At 42.9% G+C, this 27842-nt stretch overlaps 11 protein-coding genes across 11 annotated transcripts; 6 read left to right on the top strand and 5 right to left on the bottom strand.

Moving 5' to 3' along the window:
* Positions 1-211: 211 nt before the first annotated feature.
* Positions 212-1034, bottom strand: LOC6606685 (glutathione S-transferase 1-1). The gene has a single exon (XM_002031449.2). The coding sequence runs from the start codon at positions 986-988 to the stop codon at positions 350-352; it is 639 nt and encodes a 212-aa protein (XP_002031485.1). The 5' UTR covers positions 989-1034; the 3' UTR covers positions 212-349.
* A 744-nt stretch (positions 1035-1778) lies between these two features.
* On the bottom strand, positions 1779-3634 carry LOC6606686 (glutathione S-transferase D7). Its single transcript, XM_002031450.2, is given in 2 exon segments — positions 1779-2538; positions 3278-3634. Coding segments are annotated over 2 exon segments (996 nt in total). The 5' UTR covers positions 3569-3634; the 3' UTR covers positions 1779-1833.
* A 39-nt stretch (positions 3635-3673) lies between these two features.
* On the bottom strand, positions 3674-4606 carry LOC6606688 (glutathione S-transferase D4). Its single transcript, XM_002031452.2, has one exon. It carries the CDS (start codon positions 4363-4365, stop codon positions 3718-3720), a length of 648 nt encoding a protein of 215 aa, XP_002031488.1. The 5' UTR covers positions 4366-4606; the 3' UTR covers positions 3674-3717.
* A 93-nt stretch (positions 4607-4699) lies between these two features.
* LOC6606689 lies at positions 4700-6539 on the bottom strand. Its single transcript, XM_002031453.2, has 2 exons — positions 5857-6539; positions 4700-5468 (listed from the first exon to the last, which is right to left on the bottom strand). The coding sequence occupies exons 1-2, from the start codon at positions 6482-6484 to the stop codon at positions 4798-4800; spliced, it is 1299 nt and encodes a 432-aa protein (XP_002031489.2). The 5' UTR covers positions 6485-6539; the 3' UTR covers positions 4700-4797.
* Positions 6540-9261: 2722 nt separating this feature from the next.
* LOC6606692 (glutathione S-transferase 1-1) lies at positions 9262-10759 on the top strand. The gene is made up of 2 exons (XM_002031456.2): positions 9262-9362; positions 9991-10759. The coding sequence occupies exons 1-2, from the start codon at positions 9295-9297 to the stop codon at positions 10622-10624; spliced, it is 702 nt and encodes a 233-aa protein (XP_002031492.2). The 5' UTR covers positions 9262-9294; the 3' UTR covers positions 10625-10759.
* A 225-nt stretch (positions 10760-10984) lies between these two features.
* Positions 10985-12417, top strand: LOC6606693 (glutathione S-transferase 1-1). The gene is made up of 2 exons (XM_002031457.2): positions 10985-11057; positions 11669-12417. Exon 2 carries the CDS (start codon positions 11683-11685, stop codon positions 12337-12339), a length of 657 nt encoding a protein of 218 aa, XP_002031493.1. The 5' UTR covers positions 10985-11057; positions 11669-11682; the 3' UTR covers positions 12340-12417.
* A 413-nt stretch (positions 12418-12830) lies between these two features.
* Positions 12831-13846, top strand: LOC6606694 (glutathione S-transferase 1-1). The gene is made up of 2 exons (XM_002031458.2): positions 12831-12900; positions 13063-13846. The coding sequence occupies exon 2, from the start codon at positions 13093-13095 to the stop codon at positions 13723-13725; it is 633 nt and encodes a 210-aa protein (XP_002031494.1). The 5' UTR covers positions 12831-12900; positions 13063-13092; the 3' UTR covers positions 13726-13846.
* Positions 13847-13879: 33 nt separating this feature from the next.
* Positions 13880-14847, top strand: LOC6606695 (probable mitochondrial import inner membrane translocase subunit Tim17 3). Its single transcript, XM_002031459.2, has one exon. The coding sequence runs from the start codon at positions 14031-14033 to the stop codon at positions 14697-14699; it is 669 nt and encodes a 222-aa protein (XP_002031495.1). The 5' UTR covers positions 13880-14030; the 3' UTR covers positions 14700-14847.
* A 458-nt stretch (positions 14848-15305) lies between these two features.
* Positions 15306-18626, bottom strand: LOC6606696. The gene is made up of 3 exons (XM_002031460.2): positions 18364-18626; positions 18149-18302; positions 15306-16002 (listed from the first exon to the last, which is right to left on the bottom strand). The coding sequence occupies exons 1-3, from the start codon at positions 18507-18509 to the stop codon at positions 15640-15642; spliced, it is 663 nt and encodes a 220-aa protein (XP_002031496.1). The 5' UTR covers positions 18510-18626; the 3' UTR covers positions 15306-15639.
* Positions 18627-22334: 3708 nt separating this feature from the next.
* Positions 22335-26449, top strand: LOC6606697. The gene is made up of 5 exons (XM_032721324.1): positions 22335-23670; positions 23744-24394; positions 24459-24591; positions 24645-25984; positions 26055-26449. Exons 1-5 carry the CDS (start codon positions 22455-22457, stop codon positions 26222-26224), a joined length of 3510 nt encoding a protein of 1169 aa, XP_032577215.1. The 5' UTR covers positions 22335-22454; the 3' UTR covers positions 26225-26449.
* Positions 26450-26518: 69 nt separating this feature from the next.
* On the top strand, positions 26519-27747 carry LOC6606698 (granzyme M). Its single transcript, XM_002031462.2, has 2 exons — positions 26519-27186; positions 27470-27747. The coding sequence occupies exons 1-2, from the start codon at positions 26533-26535 to the stop codon at positions 27677-27679; spliced, it is 864 nt and encodes a 287-aa protein (XP_002031498.2). The 5' UTR covers positions 26519-26532; the 3' UTR covers positions 27680-27747.
* The last annotated feature ends 95 nt before the right edge of the window (positions 27748-27842 follow it).

The raw sequence follows: 27842 nt of genomic DNA on the forward strand, positions 1-27842 counted from the left end.
ATTTGTATCATTTTAGTAGGTCAAGCTACTGAAATACTTAAAATTAAATTAAAATAAAATAATCAGTTCACCGCATATCAACATTTCAAACAGAAAAGCAAAAGTTATTAATATTTGCTGATAAGAGAGTAAACAAATAAACGCCTTTCTTTTGTTTTTAAATAAACCTCCATATATGGAGCAGCTTTTCAACAAGAAATGAAAGCTTTGCTTTCTTGAGATAATAATTTATTAACACGGTGCTCATAACCATGCGATTTATTTTTTTAAATACAATATAACCATGTTTGGCAATAATTTGCCGAGGTATGTGGTATGTTGAGTATTTACTGCTGACATTCTCATCAAATCACTCATTCCTCTCCTGGACAAGTTTCTTGATTAGCTGGACACCGTCCCAGTTCTCTTCCCAACCCGGAGTGACTTCCTTTGCATTCTCGTACCACCTGGCCACATTTGGATATTGGGCTATATCGAAGTCCACCACCTCGAAGGTGGAAACGGAGGCCAAGAGGGCAATGTCCGCCACGGTGAGGCAGTCGCCAGCCACATACTCCTGGTCCTCCAGGAAGGTGTCCAGGTGGCCAAAGGCGCTGTCCACTTTCTGCATGGCCTCTGGATCGGCGGGCTGTTTGTTCCTTATCTGTGGATAGATGGCCTCGACGAAACTCTGGAACAGGGTGCCCATGTCGAAGTAGAGCCTCTGATTGACCACCGCCTTCTTCTGGGGATCACTGGGATACAGCGAGTCATCCGCGCCGTACTTCTCCACCAAGTAAGTCAAAATGGCGCGGGACTCCCAGATGGAGAAGCCATCGTCCACCAGCGTGGGAATGCAGTGCTGTGGATTGAGCTTCACGAACTCTGGCTTCAGTTGCTCTCCGTCCATGACCTTCAATAGCTTCATATTCAGGTCAACTCCAAGCGCCTTGGCTGTCATTATAACGGAGCGGCAAGGAGCCGAGCAAGGATGGTAGTAAAAGTCCATGATGAAAGGTCCTACAATTTCAGTTCACAACTGACCACAGCTAAGAAGCTCCAACGGCTTTTATAGCCAACACAAGAGGCGGCCAAAATCAATACTACCATATATAGTAGTCATTCATTGTCGGGCGACTTTCTCGAGTAGCAGCTTTATCGGTGATAACGATCCGGGGTAATATGAGGCTAAACACCTAATGGCCAGGTAATGAACACATACATACAATATACTTTTAGGTACGGCTTCCAATTTGAATTTACTTCAAAATGTCATTTATTCTGCTGACTGCAGTAATTAGAATTTGATGATATGTCAATACTGAAAAGAGAATGCCGTGACAGAGAAAGGTCAGTGTTGCGGGGTCAAGCGGATTAATGGTTCAGATAGAAATATGGTCGATAAATTGGGTAATATAGCGAAATTGCAGAAAATTAATTAATTATATTATAGGAGTTAAGATAAGAATGGTTTGCCAAAAATGACTCATTAACTTAAACGTTGGCGGCTTCCCTGTCCTTGAATATAAAGTATTACGAATTGATTAATTCTTATCAGTGATTTGGTGTTATGAAATATTTTGATAAGCGAACAAGTGCTGCCAGTCACTGATATTTGAAGATAAGATGTATATCTAATAGAATTTCCAATCCAATGCCTTATCATCATATGACAGCGATTCCACAAGTTCCAAGTTGGCATATTTAACAGGTATATATATATAGCAGTATCCTTTCTTTATAACCATATAACCCGTTTATACCCATATTTTAAGGTCAAATAACAACAAATGAACAAATATTACATATTTACACAGCTTTTTATTAATTTAAAAGAGTTTAGGCCTTCGCTTCCTATTCCTTAGCTTGAATGCCCTCCAGGAACTTCTTTCCCTGTTGCACACTCTCAATATTTTGCTCCCATCCAGGAGTTACCTTCGGGGCATTCTTAAGCCACCTCTCCACGTTGGGGAACTTGTTTAGGTCAAACGCAAACATTTCTACGGTGGACACGGTGGCCAGGAGGACGATATCAGCCACGGTCAGTTGGCTACCGGCCACGAAGTCCTGACCCTCCAAGAAGGTGTTGAGGAATCCAAAGGCAGCGTTAACCTTGTCCAGAGCTCCCTGATCTCCGAATTTGCCAGTGCGGAAGATTGGGAAGAAGTATTTGGACAGGGCGTAGAACAGGCTGCCCATGTCGAAGTAGAGCCTCTGGTTGATCAGAGCCCGCTTCTGGGGATCCTTAGGATAGAGTGGGGAATCGGGTTTGCCGTACTTCTCCACCAGATAGACGGCGATGGCACGGGACTCCCAGATGACGAAACCGTTGTCCACCAGCGTGGGAATGGTGTGCTGTGGGTTGATCTTCACGAACTCCGGCTTCAGTTGGTCACCCTCCATCGTGTTGATCACCTTGGAGTTCAGCTCCAGACCCAAAGCCTTGGCCACCATCTGGATGGCGCGACTGGCCGGCGACATGGGGAAATTGTAGAGATCCATGTTCGGCATTGCGACTGAAACGTGCGACCTTCAGCAGTAGAAAAAGTAAACTGATTTCTCGCTATCGGAGTGTACGTATTTATGGAAAAATAGCCAACGCACTATCAGCCTTAACAATGATTGTATCAATATGTTGGTCATTGTTAGAACTCACTTTTTCGGCTTTTCGCTTACTTGGGCTAATAACAATTAGCTGTGTCTAAGTTGGACTATAATTTCATACAATTATGCACAATAGCTTGTCGTCATTTATAAATGTTTATTTATGAAGCGCAGATAAACAACAAAGATGTCAATATAGATTCAAAGACATTTATAGTTACATTTAATGTAAATTTAAATGTAATGTAAATAACAAATGGAAAGCATAGTTTCATAGTCCAATTCCTATTAAAAATATAAATTATATGCCCATATAAAAATAACCATTATTTCCAGAAACATCTATTGTACTTGCTAAATTTCTTATCTGCTTGTTTAAATTGATTTGAAGCGAGAATCATTTATTATGGTCGTTCACAATGATGTACGAAAATGTTATCATTAAACAAAAAGCTGTCTGCATAGCATTGACTTTCTTTCAAAATTATGATTATTGTTTAGATATGTATCAATGTGTTGTTTAATATAAAATAATATAACTTAATATATAATTCTCTAAATATCCGATTTTCTTTATTTATATAAATCAAATATAAATTATTGAATATAGATAACATACATTATTTCTACATAATATTTATAACTTTTCAATTAAGTTTTCAGCAAGAAATTTTTTGGCGCTTTGAATTCTCGCCAAGTTCTCGTCCCAACCGGGTGTAACTTTTTGGGCATTCTTGTACCACTTGTCCACGTTGGGAAACTTCTTTAAATCGAAGTCAACCATTTCGGTTGTGGAAACAGTAGCCAGTATAACGATATCTGCCACGGACAGTTGATTGCCGGCCACGTAATCCTGGCCATCGAGGAAGGTGTTGAGAAGATCGAAGGCAGCGTTCAGCTTCTCCAGATTCTCCTGAGTTCCTGGTTTGCCCGTCCGGAGCAGTGGGAAAAAGTACTTGGCAATGCCATCGTACAGGGTGCCCATATCGAAGTACAGACGCTGGTTGATCAGCGCTTGCTTCTGGGGATCCTTCGGATACAGAGAATCATCCTTTGATATAGCACCATATGCTATTAAATATTTTAAGTATTAAACATAAACAAAAGTTTTTTTTCATATATTAAGAACTTTAGTTACTTCAATGAGGCCTTTTTGGCTTCGTACATTGTTTTCATTTGTAGCAGACCCTTCCAGTCTTCATCCCATCCTGGAGTGATCTTTTTGGCATTGGCGTACCAACGTGCCACATTTGGATACTTGCTGATGTCAAACTCAACCACTTCGAAAGTGAACACGCTGGAGAGGATGGCGATGTCGGCCACAGTTAGCTGGCTACCAGCCACGTAGTCCTGGCCGTCCAGGAAAATGTCCAGGAATTCAAAGGCAGCTTCGACCTTCTTATAATTCTCGGCATTTCCAAGCTGACCAGTACGGATGAAGGGGTAATAGTACTTCATGAAGGAGTCATGCAGGGTTCCCATATCGAAGTACAATCGCTGATTGATCAATGCGCGTTTCTGGGGATCATTGGGAAAAAGGGAGTCGTCCTTGCCGTACTTCTCCACCAAATAGACGGCGATGGCACGGGACTCCCAGATGGCGAATCCATTGTCCACCAGCGTTGGAATGGTGTGCTGGGGATTGAGCTTAAGGAATTCGGGCTTGAGGTGTTCCCCTTCCGTGATACGCAGCTGCTTTTTGTTCAGTTCCAGTCCAAGAGCCTTGGCAACCATGATAATGGTGCGGGATCCACTGCTTCGAGGGGAGTAGTAGAAATCCATGTTGCTGTGGAGATTACGGTGACCTATTCGCTGGAGCAGAAGAGCAGAACTGATTGCGACCAGCAATGGTTCTCACTTATATAGCGAAATTTGGAAATGTACTATCTTCCTGATTTGATCGATTATGGTTTCTCCCATATGAAGGGGAAACAACTCGTCATCGTAATTTGTTAATCATATGCAGAATTGTTGAGCGTCAAATCAAAAACAATACCTGGTGTTCTATAAATACTCGGCCAAAGTTTAATAACCTCTAATCATTGCTCTCTGATAATGCAATCATTGCCATTAGTTTGAGTGCTTTGGCACATAGCAACAAATTCTCCTTAAAAACTGATTTTAAGCAGTCTTCTCACTTTATTCAATATCTGTGGCAACTAAGGGTATGTGAGCATAAACATATTTATGTATAATAAAATCTTAATAAATGAATTATTTGGCAGCATTCCGTTTCTCCTCGACCTTCCTCTTTACATCCAGAGCTCCCGCCCAGTTTTCTTCCCATCCAGGGGTAATCTTCTTGACATGGTCGTACCATCTGGCCACATTCGGATACTTGCTGATATCGAATCCCATAACATCGAAATTGGAGACATTGGCGAGTATGGCAATGTCGGCCACGGTATACTGGTCCCCAGCCACGTAGTCCTGACCCTCCAGGAATGTGTTTAGAAAAGCGAAAGTCTCCTCAACCTTTTTGTAGTCCTCCTCGCTGCCAAACTGACCGCTGGTTAATGCTTTGTAGTAGTAGTTGGCCAGGGTGGGATACATCAACGCCATGTCGAAGTAAAGGCGTTGATTGATCACCGCCTGCTTCTGAATATCCTTGGGGTACAGCGCGTCATCCTTTCCGTACTTTTCCACCAGGTAAACGAGAATGGCACGCGATTCCCAAATGGTGAAACCATTGTCCACCAGCGTGGGAATCGAGTGCTGCGGGTTGATCTTTATGAAATCCGGATTCATTTGCTCCCCCTCCAGCGTATTGATTATCTTCTTGTTGAATTCCAGACCCAGGGCCTTGCCCACCATCAGAACGGAGCGGCAAGCGCCGACCAAGGGCAGATAGTATAGGTCCATGTCGGAAGGTGCGATCAATTCGACTTGCCCGTTCGAGAGAAAGGAAATAACTGCCTGGGACCCCCAAGAGCTTCTGCCTATAAAGCTATGCTCACACACATGTTTGTGTTTTCTATAGAAAAGAGCGCGCCCCCAGAATATATTTGCTTTCTTTGTTCTGCATATGTGTTTGTGCAAACTGTTCGAATTACTCGTGTTTGTGCTCTCTGTAATATCAGATTGTAGAATTTCAGGGAATCATTGTGACACATGTGTACATATATGTTCTCTTATATTATTCTCTTCTGTGTGCTTCTCTCCTTACATATTATATTTCTCATTACTCTGAACTTAATTTATTTCGTTTAATTCAACAGTTTCATAAATAAACAATAGGTAGTTGTGGTACCGATCACTTTGCAGCCAATTTACGGGCTTCAAACAACGCCTTCATCGCCATGAGCCCCTCCCAGTTCTCATCCCATCCTGGAGTCACCTTCTTGGCATTGTCGTACCATCTGGAGACATTGGAGTACTTGCTGAAGTCGAACTCACTGACTTCGAACGTGGAGACAGTGGACAGAATGGCAATGTCCGCCACGGTGAGCTGGTCGCCAGCCACATACTCCTGGCCCTCCAGGAAGGTGTCGAGGAATCCGAAGGCGGTTTCGATTCTCTTCAAATCCTCATCCGATCCGGGCTTTCCAGTGCGGAAAATTGGATAGTAATACTTGGCAAAGCTTTCGTACAGTGTTCCCATATCGAAGTACAGACGCTGGTTGATCACGGCACGCTTCTTGGGATCCTTGGGCAACAGATACTCATCCTTGCCGTACTTCTCCACCAGATAGACGGCGATGGCCCGGGACTCCCAGATGGAGAATCCGTTGTCCACCAGCGTGGGAATGGTGTGTTGGGGATTGAGCTTGACGAACTCCGGCTTCAATTGTTCACCCTCCATGGTGTTCAGTAGCTTCTTGTTCAGCTCCAGGCCGAGAGCCTTGGCCACCATGATCACGGTGCGGCATCCTCCGCCACCTGGCATGTAGTAAAAGTCCATGTTGATGGGTATCCAACCTGGTTGTTAACCTGCTGAGTGGAGAACAACGACTGACAATTCCCAGTAAACCTCATTTCTTTTATATCGAAATTATCTCCACCCATTTGCTTATGCTTGCGTGGATTGTTTGTCAGGCATTTGAGATAAATGCAAGTCATGGTTAGAATAAACTTTTTCAATCTTTTGTTATTTTTGGTTTAAAGGTATGTACACATTATGACTAATAGAGGGGGTGCCAAGGAAGCGCTAATGATAATTTCTGGTGCATAATGTGTATACTTCTGTTCGAGCTTATAGCTTTGTGTGATTAGAGATGGCTATCGTAAGGGAAATGGAGCGATTTAAATAAATAAAAAACATGAGTCACAAAATAGGTACCAGACACGATAGGCAGTAAACAAGGGGGGTTGAAATAAAATAGCTTAAAGCGGTTCTATATGAATTGTAATATTGTATTAAACAATAAAATAAACAAGCCTAATTTTGTAGCAACCCTAGCAATTGTAATCAAAAAATTTGAGTTGGCAAAGATTCAAAAAATATCATTTGGTCAGAACACAATAACACTCACACCTGCCCTTTAACTTTTCCATTGTATCTTAATCTGTCATTTTTCTGTTCTGAAATAAAATTTGGTGTGTGATGTACAATGGAGTTCTCCAAACCCACTGTGCGTACCAAAAACAAATCAACTATATTTCATTTCACACCTTTTAGTGAGAGCATTCATAAATTGCTTGCGTTATCTATGCCAATTGAAATGATAACGAATAATGAAAGCGAAAAGACATCAATGATCAAATAAATACGTATGTTTTTAAGAGATGAAAATATAAAGAGACTTAAAAAAAAAATCAAACTTCAATAAGAACAAGAGAGAACAAGTGGCATTTCGATAGAATTTGGCCAATAATATGAAAAAAGTACAAAAATATGTTCAAAAATATGACCGCTTGTGGGAGTAAGAGTGCACTCCATAAATTTAATATGGTTTATTACTTTTTTATATATCAATCTAAACTTAAACGTATTCAGTTTTATGATATATCATATATCATAAAATGTATTCTAAAGCGGAGATCGGAGAAACAAGATCAGCGCAGTTGTACCAAACGCGAATTACCACCGGCAAACGGAATCGAGAAAGTATATCTGTATATGTATATAGGCTATATGCGCTTATATGGGAGACCGGCAGAAGAACGCGATGATGTGGAGCTAAGAGATCATTGGGACTCTTCGTCCTATCCATTCTCTTTGGCTTTGCTCTTCAAATAGTTGGCGCTTCCCACTTTATTTTCCGTTTGTTGCCCTGTGACGCACACTTGGCAATGCCGTCCAACTGGTTCTCTTGATCTGCAGTGGCAAACACAGTAACCTTTCTCTACATTTTATGCCACATTTTGGGCCGGCTTTTTGGTGAATTAAGCCAACCAGTTATTGGCGAACTTATTGTGTTTACGATCTCGTGTTTCCCATGATTCAGCTGGATTTCGGCATTATGTTCAAATGAGTAACTCTCGGAGATTTCGAACTTGGGGGGTTCGGAATTTTTGATTTCACAGGCGTTTTGTGGATTGTTCTCGACGTTAAGAGCGCAATGTGTTTGACGTGTCGCCCACGAAAATGCTCTTTTCATATTTTCCTACTTGTTATTGAATTTTTTTGCCCGGTCATGCTGATAGTTGGTATTGCGAATTGTGAAACTGATAAAAAAGAATTTGTTTTGGGGAAATGAAATACCACCAGCGAATTGTAGCAGGAATATTCAAGTGGTTCGCCTTCGATAGTATCAAATACTTCCAAGAAATGAATGTCTAGTATTCAATTTCATGTAACATGTTCACAGCAATTACTTATTACAACCCAAGGCCGTTCAAACAAACACAAACAATAGAACTCGATCGATATATGGACTAAGCCCATCAAAAATGTGTACCAGTAATTTCGAATTTGCATGTTCCTTTGACTCATAATTTATTCTACTGCTATCTGTCTACCATACGTTGGGTAAACCCACGATTAAGATTATTAATATGAGTCAACATGTATTGAATAATTCGAATAACTGTTATATTTTTATGGTCTTATTAGTACTGTATGAGTCTATAGCGATTTGTTTGTGTGTTGGAAATACTCAACAACTGTTGCTACATACATATTACTTACACTTATTTTTTGCATTTATTTTCAGGCGCGCAGATGTTCATTAGAAATGCAAAAATGTGTTTCAAGCAAATCGAGTGCACTGCATGTGTTTGCCAACTTTAGCAAGTCGAAGTGTAAATACCGTAGGATCTTTAAGCTGAATAATACCTGTATTGCAAGATTGTATCTTCTTCGTTATCTGTTTGTAGAATCATAAATTATAAAGAAATGTAACAAAATTTGTTCTTAAGCGAGTAAAAGGCTTCGTTCCAATGGAGGATCATTAGAAAGTTGCAGCTTTCTTTTGCGGGGTATGGTGGAGAGGTTTGAGAGAACGGGTGGAGTGCAACCTCCTCCAGAGCACACACACACACATACACACTGGCAATCGTCTCCACACACCCATGGCCACACAACAGTGTATTAATCACGCTGCTAACGTCACATTTTTGCCCGCCATTAGTGGGTATGTGTAGGCAAGTCAGAAAATAATAAAAGACAAAAAAAACTCAGGCACGAAAACAACTAGCAGCCCTCTCTCTCTCTCTGTTCCTCTCTCCCCACCCTGCCACGCCCCTCGTGACGCTTTAAGCTACAACTCTTGTTTGCCGGCATTGTGGCGACCACAGTCGGACTCCTATAAAAGTGGGTTTGCTCTTCGAATGCCGTTCAGTGCTACTTCTCATTTGGTACAGTGTACATCGCGAGATTCGCAACAGAAGGAAAAAATGTAAGTTCCCCACAGCAATTTCTATACATATGTATATTGTGTTTTGTGATTGTGTGCCTGTGTTTGGTCAAAAAAAAGGAAATATTGTCAGCAAGGAGGCAGCATGGAAAATTACCAACATTTGACCGAATTTATGGCCCAGATATGACATCATAGCCAAGTGAACTTCTGTTGTGGCAGCCCAATTAAAGTCCGCTTTTGCCTGAACTCGTAATTATAGAGCGCGTCTAATTGTGGCGTATCTTTCTAGCATCTAGATCTATTCTGTTTGCATGCCATATGGATAATGTGTATAATACAGAAGCAATTTGGGTCTCAAGAAGAGGGAGATTGTTAATTTAAATATGAATGCGACGCTTGTGGATATGCTTGAAAAAGTTTGGTGCTCACATCTGAATGTGAAAAGAAGTTGGAGATTTGTTCACTCCAATGAAATATGGCGGACTAACAATTGTTTCCATTTTCTTTTCAACATGATTCTTCATCCATTTAAAACCCAATTTAGAAATACAAATGAATGCCTTGAGCTTTTAAATAACCGTTGGTTATAAATTAGCCGAGATAATAATATGTCTTAACAAGTTCTTAACATGTAACTAACTAGTTTTTCGCACTTTTCCTCCTTCAGTAAAATGGCTGACTTCTACTACCTGCCCGGCTCCTCCCCCTGCCGCTCCGTGATCATGACCGCCAAGGCCGTGGGCGTCGAGCTGAACAAGAAGCTGCTCAACCTGCGGGCCGGTGAGCACCTGAAGCCCGAGTTCCTGAAGATCAATCCCCAGCACACCATTCCCACGCTGGTGGACAACGGATTCGCGCTGTGGGAGTCCCGCGCCATACAGGTGTACCTGGTGGAGAAGTACGGCAAGACCGACTCGCTGTACCCCAAGTGCCCCAAGAAGCGCGCCGTGATCAACCAGCGCCTGTACTTCGACATGGGAACGCTGTACCAGAGCTTCGCCAACTACTACTACCCACAGGTGTTCGCCAAGGCGCCCGCCGATCCCGAGGCCTTCAAGAAGATCGAGTCCGCCTTCGAGTTCCTGAACACCTTCCTGGAGGGACAGGAGTACGCCGCCGGTGACTCCCTCACCGTGGCCGACATTGCCCTGGTGGCATCCGTGTCCACATTCGAGGTGGCCGGATTCGAGATCAGCAAGTACGCCAATGTGAACAAGTGGTACGAGAACGCCAAGAAGGTGACTCCCGGATGGGAGGAGAACTGGGCCGGATGCCTGGAGTTCAAGAAGTTCTTCGAATAAGCCTGATATTCACGTTTTAATACCCGTACATATGATGTAGTATTTATATTCACGTTCACAAGCAACAATTCCAAATTCGCCTGTCTCCAAAGACAATAAATAAGTGTTCGTTTTTTTGAATGCACAAAATACAAATGAGTTTGTTTTCAGATGGGTGTACACATCCATATATTGCTATGTGCATGTGTATGTGTATGCGGATAGTGGATATTGTGGATAGGGGACTGCAATTGAACAAGTGGGCTCTTGAGGCTTGTTATTTTCTCTTTCGATGCCAGGGGTGATTTGAAAAGAGTTTGCTAAATTGAATCTCTCCGAATCGAGAGGCAAACAATAGAAGAATATAAAAGCTGGAATATTTTCGCGATGCTCGTCAGTTTTATTTGGTTAAGGGATACAGCCGGAGGCCTCAAATAAAAAAGCTTGAAAATCTGTAAGGAAAAAAGACTTAAATTCATTGGTTCATTGGTTCTGAAAATTTCATCACAAACGCAGTTATTGTAATTTCTTGTTCTGCAAACAGCTTTTAACGATAGATAACAAAGTGGAAAATTACCAAGTTAAATTATTCACTTAAAAAGAAGCAAATCTTGAGATATTTTACATATTATGGCCACAGTTTTTAATAACAACCCAGTTTGTATGATATTTATTTTATTTTTCTTAGGGAATGTTTAAATAACTAAATAAGCTTTTATTAATGTGGCTGTAATCAATTATTACATTGAAAATTCCAATGTGCATTACAACCATGTTTTCTCAATAATTATTTTGTGACACCAATAACAAACTTTAGTATTAAAAACAAAATACGATCTGCAACATAAACATTAGTGCGGCGAACAGTTGATATTTCACGTAATTCACGATATTCTACGAAAAATATCCAATGCAATTTGATAGAATTATACAAACAATCTTTATTGTGGGGTAAACTTTCATTCGAATGAAAGCTGTCTCGTTAAGTCTAATCTAGAAATCGTTGAAGGGAACAACAGAATATAAGGACAATTCGACGTAAACTAATGCAGTACGATTTTACAGCTCAGTGAGTAATCATGTTGGACTTCTACTATATGCTCTACTCGGCACCTTGCCGTTCCATCCTGATGACGGCCCGTGCCCTGGGATTGGAGCTGAACAAGAAGCAGGTGGATCTGGATGCCGGCGAGCATCTGAAGCCGGAGTTTGTGAAGATCAATCCTCAGCATACGATTCCCACGCTGGTGGACGATGGATTCGCCATATGGGAGTCGAGGGCTATTCTGATTTATCTGGCCGAGAAGTACGACAAGGATGGCTCCCTGTATCCCAAGGATCCCCAGCAGAGGGCGGTGATCAATCAGCGCCTGTTCTTCGATCTGAGTACTCTGTACCAGAGCTACGTGTACTACTACTATCCCCAGTTGTTCGAGGATGTCAAGAAGCCAGCTGATCCCGAGAACCTCAAGAAGATCGATGATGCCTTTGCTATGTTCAATACTCTGTTGAAGGGTCAGCAGTACGCCGCCCTCAACAAGTTGACTCTGGCCGATTTTGCGCTCCTGGCCACCGTTTCCACTTTTGAAATATCGGAATATGATTTTGGTAAATATCCGGAAGTGGTCAGGTGGTACGAGAATGCCAAGAAAGTGATACCCGGCTGGGAGGAGAACTGGGAGGGCTGCGAGTACTACAAGAAATTGTATCTGGGTGCGATTTTGAACAAACAATGACGGGGCTGTAGTAAATAATCTAATCTGTATCGGCCTGTTTGAATAAAGAGTGAGACATTGTGAAATGAGTATAATAAACGAAGAGTTGTTGTTGGCTTTTGGACAGCGATAAGGCAGAGGATCCTCTGCTCCAAACATTCTGATAGCGATAAGATAAAGCTACGTGTCGGTTTGCTGAAATGCCAGCTGCCGTGATTTTGCCGATAGCCAAAACAATTAAAGTCAAAAAAGGTAATTTTTGTCAAACACCTGTTCTTATTTATGATTTACGTAAAGTTTAGTTCAACGGCAAACTAAACGAAATGTAATTGGGATTACTGCTGCAGCTCCGCTCTTCCAGAAGTTTCTCTTGTGCCCAGTATTTCGTATTACTGTCAATTATCACCTAGGTACAGGTGATGATTGATCCATCAGCCCACGAAATATTCTGCGAGTATTTGTGGTTATCTTCTGTTTGTTAGCTTGTGCGTATAAAACACGGTTAAATCGCAGAGCATTTTTCAGTTGTTTGTCGCGCTTCGACTCCAGCAGAGCAGCCGAGTATATTTGATTACCACGTAGGTATGTACATATACTATTGTTAATTTTTGCTGAATTTATTATAGAGATTGCGTAACCAAGTTCAGTGAGCGCCATCAGTGAGAAAATGATTAGCTATTTTAAATTTATCAACTGTGACGGCATTTGAACTTGATGAATTACCATTTCTTTTTTTTTTTGCAGAGATCCCTTCAGAAAGTGAGATAGCGTAAGATGGATTTATACTATAGACCCGGATCTGCTCCATGCCGCTCTGTTCTGATGACAGCCAAGGCACTGGGTGTGGAGTTCGATAAGAAGACCATTATCAACACCCGAGCTGGGGAGCAATTCACGCCGGAATACCTAAAGATTAATCCGCAGCACACGATCCCCACGCTGCACGACCATGGATTCGCTCTGTGGGAGTCGCGGGCGATTATGGTCTATCTGGTGGAGAAGTACGGCAAGGACGACAAGCTCTTCCCCCAGGATGTGCAAAAGCAGGCGTTGATCAATCAGCGTCTGTACTTCGACATGGGTACGCTGTACAAAAGCTTCTCCGAGTACTATTATCCGCAGATTTTCCTAAAGAAGCCCGCCAATGAGGAGAGCTACAAGAAGATCGAGGTGGCCTTCGAGTTCCTAAACACTTTCCTGGAGGGGCAGACCTACAGCGCCGGAGAGGATTATAGCCTGGCGGATATTGCCTTCCTGGCCAGCGTTTCCACTTTCGATGTGGCTGGCTTCGATTTCAAGCGGTATGCCAATGTGGCACGTTGGTACGAGCATGCCAAGAAACTGACTCCCGGTTGGGAGGACAACTGGGCTGGTTGCCAGGAGTTCCGCAAATACTTCGATAACTGAATATTTAAACCCGAAATACTAATATAGCTATTAAGAAAAAACTATTTATTTAAAGATTAAGACTGGGCTGGGTTTAATCGTTTCAATAGTTAAATAAAAAACATTCAATTTTAAAGTTTAATCCATTGTTTCAAATACAAATTTAAGATCATAAAAGATAGAAAGGACGCAAACGTCAGCATCACAAACACTTCGTATTATGTTTACTCAAAAGTATATTTCCAAAACACAAGTTTTTGATTTGAAGCCACTTGAAGAATATTAGTATACCCAAGGGTTTTGATTTAGTAAGTCAAATCGCGGCCATGGAGTACAATCGCCAGCCGTGTCCCATTAGGATTGTGGAGGATTGCGGATGTGCCTTCATGATGGGCACCATCGGAGGTTCGCTGTTCGAGTTCCTCAAGGGTTTCCGTAACGCTCCGTCCGGATTGCAGCGCAGAGTTTACGGTGGCATTGATTTGGTGAAGATGAGAACGCCGTGCATTGCCGGCAGCTTTGCCGTTTGGGGTGCCACATTCAGCACAGTGGACTGCGCCCTGGTCCACTATCGCCAGCGGGAGGATGCCTGGAACTCGATACTCAGTGGAGCGGCCACGGGTGGGATATTGGCAGCCCGTAATGGCATTCGGGCCATGGCCAACAGTGCTCTGGTGGGCTGTCTGGTGCTGGCCATGATTGAAGGAGCCGGTGCAGCAGTGGCCACCATTAATGCAGCCGACAAGGGTGCAGGGATAGTCATCAAGCCGCAGCGGGCCCAGTGGGAGGCCATACTGGAGACCATTGATCCGAAGAGAGCGACATCCACTCCAGATTTCGCATTGGCAGAGTTTGAACGGGTGCTGGACCAATGCCGGGCGAGCAGGGAGCCAAATTTACTTCAGGACATTCCGGTCAAGAGTCACGAGCGGGAGTCCAAACAGAAGCCATTTTATTCCCTCTTGGATCTGGCGAAACTGTCCCAGATGTTCTAGTGTTGCCCAGAAAAGGGGATTTCATTTTCATTCAATATTTCCGTTCTCAACTATCAAAATTATGTGCATGTGCTAGTTTTCACCGTTAATTTCTTGATCGTAATATACAAAACGTATAAGATACTAAAGCGAAGTATCTAGTAGATACTATCTACTGTCAAAATCATTGCATACTTCTTGGCGTCCGAATTTCGAGTTCGAAACACTTTATTTTGTGGCATACAAACAGGATTTTAGGTAAATTTCGTGATCTTTTTTTAAATGTATGAATAAAAAAATGTATGAATGTATGTATGAACAATTTTAAAATTTTTTTTAATATATATATATATATAGATATCCCACAAAAATGATTTGAATTTCGAATGAATGAAATGAATTTCGCGTTCGCATTCACACTAGCTGAGTAAAGGGTATCCGTTAGTCGGGAAACTCGACTATAGCATTCTTTCTTTTTTATTGTATTTAATGCGTACGCATTATCATTTTTCGGCACAATTTTGGAAAAGAGGTATTCATGATTCTGGCATAATATGCTTAAATAAAGCAATTGAAACGTCCAATGCTGTATCAAATTAACAGACTATAAATAATGTCAATAACCACTTATCAAAATCGTTTCGAATCTTTTATTATAATTATAGAAAATCATAAATTAATACAAAATTAAGAATTAAACTAGTTGATGAGACAGAACAGAGCGCAGAGAATTGGAAGGTGGTTACCAGGAGAGGGTTCATAAAAGTAAGTATATCATGCAGCAATTTGGCCAGAAAACTTTGCATTCAAAGACAATCGGAGATTAGACATATAGTTGACATCGATCATCGTTCCCGCTGCCGATTTGGGGAATATCATTTTTGGTTTTACTTGGAGAGTGTCGCTGGTCCTGCCGCCAGCCCGCATCCGCATTCGGATCCTGATCCCGATCGTAATCCTCTTAGATGCGCAGATTGGGGTTCGTGTAGCGCACATACTTCAGCAGGGCATCGTTCTCCTCGCAGACGAAGCTCTTCTTGTGGTGGCATGCCACATCGTGCCAGTTCACGCCATCGTTGTAGAACTGATTCAGCAGGGCGAGACAATTCTCCGGCGCTCCATTCTGCTTGTACTCGCGGTTGTCCGGCTGGGGCAGGCCAATGCCGCCGGTGGGCGACCAATCGCCCTGGTTCCTCTCAGTGGTTGGTGCCAGTTTCTGCAGCGTGGCGGTCCAGAACCAACCGTTGATGTTCGTGGGCTGCAGATCGGGGCGGTCACAGCCCTTGAAGTCGCACAAGCGGCCGCTGGTCCAGATGTATTTCACCTGCAACGTGGGAGTAGTGTTTTCATTAATATACTGTAAACTAGGACAAAAATTTCAAATGAAAAAGGAAACTGTATCAATGAAATGTATCTATAGTTCATTGGCCCTTGCAGATACTCAAATAGAAATAGATTTCCCTCATCAATCGCACCTACGCAAGAAAATGCAGCGCTGGCATCGACGAACAAAAAAAGTGGTAGAAATTCCAGTTAGTAACTCTTTTGGGCCTGTCACGCCCAAATAACCATTATTATCGCTGAAAGCGAACCCATATACCCATACCCATACCCATATGACCATTCCCATTCCCATTCCGATTCCGCGCCCTTTTGGAGCTGGCGCACCCGATACTGTCAACATTTCAAGTGAGCAGAAGCAAAAGCAAAAGCCGCTGCGCAGCCGCAGTTAAGCGATCATCAGTCACTTTCACCTGATGGGCCATAAAAATTGTTTTGTTAAGGAAGCAGCACAGAAAACAAAAAAAAAAAAAAAAAAAAAAAAAAACAAAGCGACCCAGACGACTCTGTTTGGATGTCTGCCCTTTTGGAAAACTCCAATGAGCGTAAAGCTGAAATAGATTTATGGACATTGATTTCGGTTTTGTCGCTGGCGGTTTTAGCGTTTCATTTAAGGGGTCCAGATTGCATTGTAATTGTTTAAAACTCAGACAATGAATGCATTTTTCCCGTTGCGGAAGCCCAAATGAGTGATGTTTGTACACCTGTCCTACTAAAAGTTAACTAAAAGTCTGGCAGAGAAGTCGGCGGTAGATGCAACTTGGCGGGAAGCGGAAAATTTTGATGGAAAGTGCTGCGTTTCCATTGGATATCTAAAAAAGATTGGTTTTCTTATAGGTTGGTCGATATATGGTTAGTAAATTAATATTCGATGATCATGAGTTACTTTTCATCCATGGTTTGCATTCAATTTCCCCTTGGATTTTATACGCAAAATGTACTACAAATGAATTCGGTTGCGTGTTCGCAGTTTGCTAATTTGCTAAGTAATTTTTTGTTGATCAGCTTTTCCGGCCAGGCTTTCCCATTTGCACACATGCACTTTCGATTTCAATTTCGACCACCAGTGCTTTCCCATGCCGCAAAACCGGAGCTGGGAGGTGCTCAATGAGTCGGAAGATGGCAGATGAGATGAGCCCGGCTGACCACAACTCCAAACTTGACACTTGTTCATCCGAAGAGCGTTGCATAATATCAGACGATTCCGTTCGTGTGCAAAATTACAGAGGCAACAACTGGGAAAGTTTTTGCTGTATTTATGATGCGTATTTTGCCTTTCCGTTCAGTTTTTATGCGCAATTTCACATTGAACTTTGTGGAGCGATGTTAGTGTCAGGGATTTCGCAATTATTTTTATTGTGTACCTCAACCCTCCCCCCAGCATCCACGGAATTAAGGTCAGCGTTTTGTTGTGTCTTGTCTGAGCTGCCAAATAAAAGGCGCTAAACAGTTCACACGCGGCTAAACGGACGTTATTTAACTTACCAAACAAATTAAGAAAGGTGACATAATGTCATGCAAAACAGGTGAGAAAACAACGGAAACAAAATCTGATAGATGCAGGTACAATAAATTATTGGCAAGCTTTTTCGACTTTAGGGTGTAAAAGTCCACATTGATGCGGTCTATTTATTAGTGGTTTGATTTTGCATTTATAATAACCTTTCGCCGGAAAAAAAGGAAAAAATAGAGAATGAGTTGCATATTTCAATGGCATTTTCGGTCATTTGTTTGATCTATCAATGCTTAAATGTTTAACAAACAGGTGCAGGTGAAGTTCAGATCAATTTATTAGTTTGGACATGGTTTCAGATATCATAAGTGGGACTTATGTAAGGTTTATTTTTGGGCTGGGGACAATCAATTTATATAGTAAATATTTATGAAAGTTCAGATAAAAGATTAACTTGTTTGATATTCATGACAACACCTATAAATAAGTTCGTGTCCTAAGTCTTTCGATTTATATGGAAGTGCTGCAACCTTCACTTGTTCAACTTTTAACTCTTCAACAGAGTTATTTTTGAACATTTAAGAAGTGTTACATGTGTTTTTCTAGTTTTTGACTAATGTATTATTTATCCCCTTAATTTATTTTCCTCTTGATAGCCCCTGCAATTTGTACTTACATTCTCGCGAACCACATACTGCTTGATCCACTCGTTCTCCAAACTGGTCTCCAGCGAAACGGAGTCCATGCAGCGCCTGCGGCAGTAGTTCCTGGCGGTCAGCCAGTCCTCCTCCACGCCCTTCAGCTGAGGGTCGCGCCACGAGAAGAAGTAACTGAGGGTAGAGAAGCATATCATATAGTTTATGTTTTGGTGAGCATATCCTGCCGACTCACCCCTTGCCGTCGGGAGTCTTCTCATGAATGACACGCTGGGCACAGAGCTGCGGATTTGGCGGCTCCAGGCGTCCGTTCTGGAACTGAGCGGATCCCAGGCTCAGCACGCTCAACACGCACACTCCGGCGATAATGAAAGCTTTCATTTTTGTTCGTTTTATCAGTCTATTCACTGGCACTTTCTGCGGGCTCGATTTTCTTTTTGGACTCGCGACGCACTTCTCTCTACCGACCGATCGGCTGGCACTGATCAACTGGAATGTCAAAAGCATTGGGGAACCCCGCCTTATATACGAACCGAGAGTCGCATCGATCCATCCACTCAAGTCGATGAGAGCGCCGTACCCCCAAAAGAGAGAATGAGTGGTGGTGGGGTTTTTTTTTTTTTGGTTTGGCGGCAGTACTACACTCGAAAATGTTTATTCCATTGAGTCCTACGGTTGAACACTTGTTTTCTTGTGTATAAAAACCATATACTTTCTTTTAATTTAACTCTTTATTTTCAGGAATTTTCGTGTGAGAAACATTGTAACAATCAATGCAGCTGATTGTATGCAAGTTGAAATTTGTATACCCTGTACTACAGAGGCAATACATTTAGGGATTGACTCATTTAAGAAAATTTTTTTAAATGTTTCGAAAGGATAGCAAAGGGGTTAGGCCAGAAGTATCTTAAAGTAAAGAATCTTAAAGTAAAGAAGTATCAAAGACATTAAGATACGTATTCTTAATTGCGGCTGCTTTTTGATTTGAGTACGTACTCGAGAATTTGCACCTAAGTACATACACATTTTAGGAGCAATCTGTAGCCCATTTATAAATGGGAGCACGGGGAGAATGGCCTAATCTTCAGCGCCTGTTTAACCAGCCACCGTGAATGTTAAGTGGCCAAAAGTGGTGCAAAAAAACAAAAAAAAAACAGGGGCGATCGGTGGGTGATGGGTGGCGTTTCTTTGGCTTGCGCATCATTTTGCACCACTTCGCTTTGAATGGCCGTTGAATGGATTGGGCTAACTCCCATCTAATTAGCTACACAAACACGACACCACTTGGGCCAAAATCGTTTTTGGCACGGAAATTTCGAACTTTTTTTGTGTGCTGCGTCTCCTGACTCTTTGCATAAATAAATGCATTTTACGCTATTGTTTGCTTTGTCTCAGAAATATGTATGTATTTGCCAGTGCTTTTGTCGCTTTGCTCATTGCATAATCTCAACTGATGTGTTGACCAACAAATTATGTCGATTGAAATCAAGTAAAGTAAAGGTCACTTTTAAATCAATAAGTTCTATGGCTACATTAAATACCCAATAATATAACAATAAAGTGAAGTTACAATTTTACATGGGCTGCCAAACATTACATAATGCCGACCATAAATAGCCAGAAGATATACCCAAACTCACTTGCCTTGCATAAGCATAAGAAATGATGCCCATCTTCATTATTTTCTCCACAGCTTGGTACCAGATCAAGGTCAGCTCCGATGAGTACGAAAATTTCACCAGTTGAATGTGAAGAGTAAGCCCAAAAGCCCAAAACCCAAGCCCAATTCACGCATTTCAACATGATCGCCTCGATAAGTTTTGTCTCCTCCGCGCGTTATTTTCTCTATTTTAACATCTCCAACTCACGTGCAGCCGAGCATGTCGATCGAACAAAACCGAAACCCAAAAAAAGGCGGTTTTTGAAAAAGCAAAGGTATCTGTTAAATCGCACTTTATGGCAATCGGTAAAACGGCAAAAGTTACACGAAGGCAGGTGCCGCTCATTACCTGACACATGTATCTCGTGGGACACTTTGGGCGGATTATGCTGGAAGCTGGACCAGCCACGCCCATTTCTCAGAAATTTCTATAATATTTTGCAAAATATTTGTAGCGAAACAAAATACCCACAGAAGTGGGTATAAACTAAAATTATTTCTATATTTTTCTTTACACAGAGTCTGGGAAAATCCCAATTGCTAGCATTGAAAAATTCGGCATATTAAATTTGAAATTTCAAATCACCTGCGTGCAATGCTGAACGACAAAGAGCAATAAAAATTATAATAAATTAGGCAACCCATTTACATGGTCAACACGTGTATTTGCTTAAGCCATGTTTTTTCGGGCAAGCATAATTTATTTAATTTGTATGAGCTACTCGGCGTTACATGAATTCCCGTGGGCACTCTCCGGCCCAAAAATGATCATCATCATTTAGCGATATTATTTTTGGGTAATATTCATGTGATAAGGAACCGGGAAACTGGGCCCAAAAATGTCAAGAGACGCGCAGCCTATTACCGCATTGCATGCCCACATATTTACGCAATGAGTTCCCAGACGGTATCGGAATGGGGATCGGGATCGGGTGGAGGGGCTGACTTATGGGCTATGCGGCTGGGACCGATGAGATGAGGATGGGGAATGGGCCTGGCCAATTTGTCGATGAGTTGGGTAAATATTAAAGGAGAAAGTGCCGCCGTCAGTTGGACCAAAAGTTTTGTACTCGCCTTGTACATATTTCTGTTTTCGGTTTTCTGTTTTTGAAAATATTTTTGCACAGGTTACATATTGTTGAATTATTTGCACAAAAAGAGAGTGAGTTCAGGTGCAGTCGTCCCAATTTCATGGAGTGTCGATAATTTATGCAAATATGTTCACTAATAGTTATGCGAACGGAAATCTAACCGTGTTTACCACCCATTTTGGATTTCCCTTCGAGTGCCCCCCTCAATGTCAGTTTTGGACTGACCAAAATTTATAAAATGCTGAAATTATTCGGCTTAGCAACGTCAATTACCCTACGTTATTTAATATTTATGTCAGCTGCATATGACAATAAAAGCATTTTATAATTAAAGTTTGCTTTATGCTCCAGCCGTGATTTGATTACAAATATTGGCAATCCACTGAATCAAAGTCAACACCATTTGATATTGGCTCCGTGTCAATTTCGCAAACACGCCCAAGATCTAAAAGTCAACCGATTGACCCAGAGACCTCGTTTTCAAGGATGTACCCAAAAACAGGAAGTGCTGCGACCGTGAGTTTCCGGCTATCATTCTAGAACACTATTTGTAATGGAACTAAACTGTTTAGTTACGGAATTCGAGGGGTCAAGAGAAGTATATAATATAGTGTCACAACATACGGAATCTTAATATTTTAATCTTTCAATATGTGTCATCAAATTTTCCTCACATATTGCGATTTGAAGGCCAAGGCGCCAGACTTCAGTCGATTTTTTTGGAGGCCCAATCAACCGCAGGCGCCACAGTAAACACTGTCAGTTGTTTCTTGCATGCAAATGACCGGGAGAAATATTGTAATTAAAAACTAAAATGAGTGTTTAATTCAGCGGTATGCGTAAATAGCTGCTCATCAAACTTTGAAACCCAGTGCTGAAATACATAGTTCCAGAAGCATTTTCGAATGGATGATAACGTATTTGGTTAGCTTTTTGCAAGGTGTCTGCCTTTTGGCGAACGTGGTGACATGTAAGCCCAAAAGCGTACATTAATTGCATTTCAAATAGGCTTTCGGTGGCCTTGGGAACGGTGGCGTATCGGCACGTGATCCTTTTTCTGCCGAGCTAAGAAAATTTATGGCACCCTCACTTCGCTAAAATGCATTAACGCACAGATTAATTTTAATTGTGCAGCGGGTATTTACCAACTTGAATTGTTAATTAATGTCAGGAAGATTGCTTAAAAGTTTCATAAAAATAGACATTGTCAAAAATATAAAGTAGTTAAATACCACATACTCAGGTTCGAAGGTTTGGAGTGAATAATTATATAAACTGCTATCGAAAGTATACAACAATATTCAAAAAAGAGTTGTTAAATTTCCTTATTTTAATATCAAACTCAAAAAGTATCGTTAAATAGTTTTAAACTTTTCCAATAAGGTGGCAACATCTAACTATCGATAGTTTACCGACGCACACGTTTCTACTGTACCCCAATTTGGTCTCACTAATTTATTGCGCTGTATTTTTCTGGATAATTTTCGCGTCGTTTCTTCGATTATTTCATCACTTAGCAAAGTGTGCGTTTGCACATAGGCAAACAAAATAGAGAATTGGGCCGATTCCATCGCCATGGGCCGCCGCTGCTGCGTTGCCAACTGCCCGTCGACGTCGCGTCTGTTGGAGCACAACGGCGTGACCTACCACTCCTTCCCCCTGGATCCCATCATCCGGGCCATTTGGATCAAGAACTCTCGCATCAGCCTGGAGCGCCAGATCACCAAGAGCGTGCTGGTCTGCTCACGCCACTTCCGCCGTTTGGACTTCAATACGATCCGCAATGGGAAGTATCTGCTCAAGCCGCGCGTCTTTCCCACCGTTTTTCCGTGGGGCAAGATGGAGACCGCGGATATCGAAGCTGACCAACGGGCACTTCAGCATGTCAGCGTGGAGGGAACGTCTGAAACCCCGGGAAATGCTCAGTCATCGACCAATGACGATACGGCGGTACAGCGAATAGTCGCGAAAATCATGTCGGAAACTGCAGAACGCAAGGCCAAGGAGGAAGGTAAAACAGACAAGGCGCAGGATGATGTCAAAACTACGCCCGAAAGCGGCGAAGATGCAAACCAGGCAGCTGCAAAGGAACCCCCAGGGACTCCGGTAGCCCCAAGCAGCGATGCCACAGTCCCAGCTCCTGGATCCGCCTCCAGTTCGAACTCCCCTTTGCCCGGCACACCGCCCAAGTACAGTAACCCACATAACCTGACTATCGGCGCCCGTTTGGAGGCGCTCAGTGTGGAGGGCAACTGGTTGCCCGCCCGAATCGTGGAAGTAAACGAGACGGAGCAGACGCTACTTGTGCGCTTTGAGCGCAATCACAAGCTAAAGGTGTCACCGTCGACCAGCGGCAGCTTTCAGGAGTGGATGACCATCAAGTCGGAGCGGCTGAGGCAGCGCCTCAGCAACCGTGTGCTGCCCGTCTTTGAGCTGGACGAGAAGTGCATGGCCCGCTGGTCGGGCCCGCGTAAGTTTCCAGGAACCATACGCAAGTTGCTGGGAAACGATACTTACGAGGTTCTCTTCGACGATGGTTACGTTAAGAACGTGCGCGCCGTGCACATGAACAAGATGCCCAAGCAGTTGCCCCCTGTTCAGGCAGCGGAAGAAGGTGCCTCAAAGTCACCTACTCCTGTTGGAACTTCAGTTAGCTCTGCACCTGTGGCTCCGAAGAGGGCGAGCACAGGCAGCCTTGGCGGAGCCAGTGGCTCTTCCGGCAGCAAGAAGAGCAAATCTGCTCCTCAGCGCAGGGATTGGCCGTTGCTGGACATGGCCAGTTTGGATATAGGTAAGAACACCGAAAGGGGAATGTTATTTTTGCCTTAAACTTAACTTTCATGTTTGACTTTCGTAACCAACAGCATCCCTTGGACTCCCAGAAATACCGCATGACGGCGAGTGGACTTGTCATTGGGTAAATGACCAGCCTATTGGAACCGAGGGTTTCCTGATTGTGGGCGAGCACCAGAAACCCACTGTTATCGTGCAGGATTGGCGTCTGCCTCCTGGCTGGATCAAGCACATGTACCAGCGCTCCAACGTCCTCGGCAAGTGGGATGTTATTCTGGTCTCTCCCAGCGGCAAACGTTTCCGCTCCAAGTCCGACTTGAAGTTGTTCCTTGAGTCCCAGAATTTGGTCTACAACCCGGACGTGTACGACTTTAGCATCCATCGACGTCGTGCCAAAGACATCAATGCTTACGTCTACACACACGGCTACAATCCGCAGCCACCGCCCAAGCCCAAGTCCATGGATGTGTCGATGAACTCCTCACTGGACCAGAGCATCACCTCGCAGCATTCTTTACCTTCTACTCCGATGCCGGTGAAAGAAAGCCAGTACATGGAAGCACCGGTGGCCTCGCTTATGCCACCAGCCGAGTTAATGTCGCCGCAGACGCAGCCTGTCGATGAGACAAAGCCCGAGACAGGAGCAGAAATACTGGAAGCCAGTGAGGAAGGTAACTCTCAGCTTTTGTTAGGGGATTCTCATGTGGTGGAAAATGACTTTGGTAAGTATATGCAATTCGAAATAACATGTGCCATATTAACATAATTTATAATTCCATATTTCAGCTTTCATTGGGGGCCTAAAAGTCAAAATGCAAGACAATCTTTATGTATGCCCGCGCGAAGATTGCGCCAAGACCTATCGCAAAGAAGACTTTCTGCTAATCCACATACGCCATTATCACAAGGAGTTTGCAGAGTGAGTAATATTTAATCAAATGTCATGACACATAACTTACTTTAAATTTAAAGACACGTCAGCCACTGTCCAAAGATGCAGGAACTAGCGGTCAAACGTACACATCCCTCATCCATCGATCAAGTTGAGGGGGTGCCAAAAAATCAAATACCCAACCAGCAATTCTTTGCCAAATTGCACCAGCAGGATTTGCAGCAGTCACGATCGTTTAAACGACAGAGTGTATCAGCTACGACGCCATCTTCTGCAGGACCGGCAACTCCATCTGACATACCGCCTAAGACCCTGTTATCTCCTAAGATGGAGCCACCAAGTGTGTCGCCAACTGTTGAAAGCGTCATTAAACAAGAAGATATTTCGCTGGACGCTGGTGCAACTCAGTCGTTTAACCCTTCATTGAGCCGCTCCTGCAAGCGTGCACGGTTGTCGCCATCGAAGCGGCCATCTGGCTCGCGGAAGAGTAACCGCCAGCGCTCTCAGCGCCGCCCCTATTTGTCAGACAACCCAGCTGGTCCTGGCTTAACCGAACAAGACGTTGAGGAGACACGGCAATCATTTAACACCCCTACTCCGGATACGCGCGTCGACTCGAAGAAACGCCGCGGTGGTGCGCCAACAACTCCCATCAGTTCCGTTGACTCACCAGCTATGGTAGATTCGGTGTCCACGCCATCATCTAATGACCAGGCCGACATTAATGCAGCCCTTGCCCCACCACCAACTGAAGCGCTAAACAAAGCACCGCAGTACATCAAGGAAAATGGAGAACTAATTCGAATTGTGCGCATGCGGCAGGAGGAGATCATTAATTGCATCTGCGAGTATGGCGAAGAGGACGGCCTAATGATCCAATGTGAATTGTGTCTATGCTGGCAACACGGTGCATGCAACGGAATTGTCAAAGAGTCAGATGTACCGGACAAGTATGTGTGCTACATTTGTCGTAATCCGCAGAGAGGTCGGGATTCGATGAAATTTAAGCACGACCAAGACTGGCTATTCGAAGGCAAGTTGCCGATGGCCGCGTATCACACTGCAAATCCACAGGCCACCAAACAATTCGAGCTCTTGAAGCGCTCGCACACGCTGACCGGCAATTTGCTAGATGCCAAGCGATCGATGCACTCGCTGCTGGTGAAGATTAACATCGCACGCAACCGCTGTCATCCGAAGCTTTATCTGTGGGCCAAAAAGTGGGACGAAGACAATCTGGACTCTACTGCGTTGACACCGGTTAAGCGACCAAAATTGGAGTCCCCTGACCTTCCGAACGTTCCGCAACCGGAAGCTGCCATCGATCCGGAGGAGTGCCAGTACCGTTTGATCGAGCATGTGAAGGTGCAGCAGTCCTTGGTCCTCGATCGGCTGAATGACATAGAAGCCGAAATGGACGGTTAGTATCCCAAAACTAATTTTTGCTACGAGTGTATATGAATCTATATATATTTTTGAATTTCTTTTAGAACTTGAAAAAGAGGACACGTTGAATGACTTAAAGGACGCTGACATCTCGACCACGAAAGAGGCGCTGGCCACGTTTGTCAAGGAGCTCGAAACCATGAAGCGCCTTGCCAAGCTCAACCAGGTGGCCAATATGAAGCAGACCCTCAGAGATTCTGCCACCAGCAAGTAGCATTTCCATTGAACACTGTTATAAGGGTCTTATGAGGATTTTCTTTTAAGCTATTTTCGAACTGTTTCCATAATTTTGCAGACTTGTAGATAGTAACCGTACAAGCTTTTTCTGTTCAAAAAAACATTAGTTTGACATAAAGTTTGATAATATAATGGAATTTAAATGTATATTCTTTTAAAGCTAACCATGTGAGAATACAGAAAATTATAATTTCATGCCCAATTATAAAGTTAAAATGCTTGATGATAAAACCTGACTACAAGGCGTATTTGTGACGTCTTTGTACTCGGGACTTGGTCGCAGATATGTGTTATTGGCGATCTCTTTGCTCCATAGCTTGGTTCGCCGCGATGTCGGCGGGCCAGGAGACGCTTTCCGACTCCCTGCAGGATAGCACACCTTTGTTAGCCACAACTGTGTCGACCATGAAGGTAATAAGTTTCCGTCCTCGTTATCCTTACATCGTCTCCATCGGGGAGAACCTCAAAGGATACTACAAGCACCTCTGCGTGGGCGTAATACTTTCGAATGAGTTTGTGCTCAGTGCGGCCCACTGCCTCCAAACGAATCCAACCAAAGAACTGTACGTGGCCGGTGGCGCCGATTCGCTTAACAGCCGGAAGCAGACCCGCTTCTTCGTCGTGGAGAGAAGATGGCATCCCCAGTTTAGGATGCTCGGCGGCAACGACATTGCCGTGTTGAGGATTTACCCCAAATTCCCGCTCGACGATGTGCGATTTCGTAGCATTAACTTCGCTGGAAAGCCACAAAGGGATAGCGCCATCCATGCCTCGCTGGTTGGCTGGGGTCGGGTTGGCGTCGGCAAGATAAGGAAACTCCAGGAGATGCCCTTCTTGACCATGGAAAACGATGAGTGCCTGCGAAGCCATCGCTTCGTTTTCCTCAAGCCGCTCGACATCTGTGCGATGCATTTAAAAGGACCTCGAGGTCCCTGTGACGTAAGTGGATTAGAAATACTCCAGAAATTCATAGTCGAAGATCAATTTAATTTTTGAATTAAAGAATTGAATTAAAGAATATGTTTTCCAACTAATCTCAAATATTTAATCATAAAATTTGAAACTAGAAAACATATTCTATTCAAATTCCTTTGGTTTACAAAATCTAGCAGTTTTAAATTGATACTTAGGACTTTATTTATAGAATCCTATGATTTTTTAGCAGGAATAAACACAATTGGTGTAAAATAACAGTTAAGTAACAGATTTTTTTACATTTCAGGGAGATTCTGGAGCTCCCTTGATGAATGTGGCAAAAGAGAAGCTGTACGGATTACTTTCCTACGGTCGGAAAGCCTGCACTCCATTAAAACCATATGCCTTCACTCGCATCAATGCATACTCGAGCTGGATTCAGGAGTCCATGGACTATATGGCTGCGAGATTAAAAGTTATAAGAATGAATCGCACTATATGGAAAGATGGGTTATAGCAGGTTTTTAAGGAATATGTATGTTCTTTTCTATCTAGGGTTATAACTAAAAGATAAAAAAAAAGATAAAAAAGATAACTATCAAAAAAAGATCAATATAATTTTAAAAAATAATATAGTAATATAATAAAATTTAATAAAACTTAATTTATAACGAATATTA

This window comes from Drosophila sechellia, chromosome 3R (assembly GCF_004382195.2).
Source record: "Drosophila sechellia strain sech25 chromosome 3R, ASM438219v1, whole genome shotgun sequence".
NCBI classification, from domain to species: domain Eukaryota; kingdom Metazoa; phylum Arthropoda; class Insecta; order Diptera; family Drosophilidae; genus Drosophila; species Drosophila sechellia.

Bases quoted from the DNA above. Each gene is read 5' to 3' on its own strand.
- LOC6606685 (XM_002031449.2), bottom strand. From the start codon at position 988: ATGGACTTTTACTACCATCCTTGCTCGGCTCCTTGCCGCTCCGTTATA.
- LOC6606688 (XM_002031452.2), bottom strand. From the start codon at position 4,365: ATGGATTTCTACTACTCCCCTCGAAGCAGTGGATCCCGCACCATTATC.
- LOC6606689 (XM_002031453.2), bottom strand. From the start codon at position 6,484: ATGGACTTTTACTACATGCCAGGTGGCGGAGGATGCCGCACCGTGATC. The intron at 5,469-5,856 runs GTAAATTGGCTG...CGAACGGGCAAG, and splicing joins GAAGGCGTTGTTTGAAGCCC to TCGAATTGATCGCACCTTCC.
- LOC6606692 (XM_002031456.2), top strand. From the start codon at position 9,295: ATGCCGTTCAGTGCTACTTCTCATTTGGTACAGTGTACATCGCGAGAT. The intron at 9,363-9,990 runs GTAAGTTCCCCA...TTCCTCCTTCAG, and splicing joins TCGCAACAGAAGGAAAAAAT to TAAAATGGCTGACTTCTACT.
- LOC6606693 (XM_002031457.2), top strand. From the start codon at position 11,683: ATGTTGGACTTCTACTATATGCTCTACTCGGCACCTTGCCGTTCCATC.
- LOC6606694 (XM_002031458.2), top strand. From the start codon at position 13,093: ATGGATTTATACTATAGACCCGGATCTGCTCCATGCCGCTCTGTTCTG.
- LOC6606695 (XM_002031459.2), top strand. From the start codon at position 14,031: ATGGAGTACAATCGCCAGCCGTGTCCCATTAGGATTGTGGAGGATTGC.
- LOC6606696 (XM_002031460.2), bottom strand. From the start codon at position 18,509: ATGAAAGCTTTCATTATCGCCGGAGTGTGCGTGTTGAGCGTGCTGAGC. The intron at 18,303-18,363 runs GTGAGTCGGCAG...CTCTACCCTCAG, and splicing joins AAGACTCCCGACGGCAAGGG to TTACTTCTTCTCGTGGCGCG. The intron at 16,003-18,148 runs GTAAGTACAAAT...CCCACGTTGCAG, and splicing joins AGTATGTGGTTCGCGAGAAT to GTGAAATACATCTGGACCAG.
- LOC6606697 (XM_032721324.1), top strand. From the start codon at position 22,455: ATGGGCCGCCGCTGCTGCGTTGCCAACTGCCCGTCGACGTCGCGTCTG. The intron at 23,671-23,743 runs GTAAGAACACCG...CGTAACCAACAG, and splicing joins CATGGCCAGTTTGGATATAG to CATCCCTTGGACTCCCAGAA. The intron at 24,592-24,644 runs GTGAGTAATATT...TTAAATTTAAAG, and splicing joins TATCACAAGGAGTTTGCAGA to ACACGTCAGCCACTGTCCAA.
- LOC6606698 (XM_002031462.2), top strand. From the start codon at position 26,533: ATGTGTTATTGGCGATCTCTTTGCTCCATAGCTTGGTTCGCCGCGATG. The intron at 27,187-27,469 runs GTAAGTGGATTA...TTTACATTTCAG, and splicing joins GACCTCGAGGTCCCTGTGAC to GGAGATTCTGGAGCTCCCTT.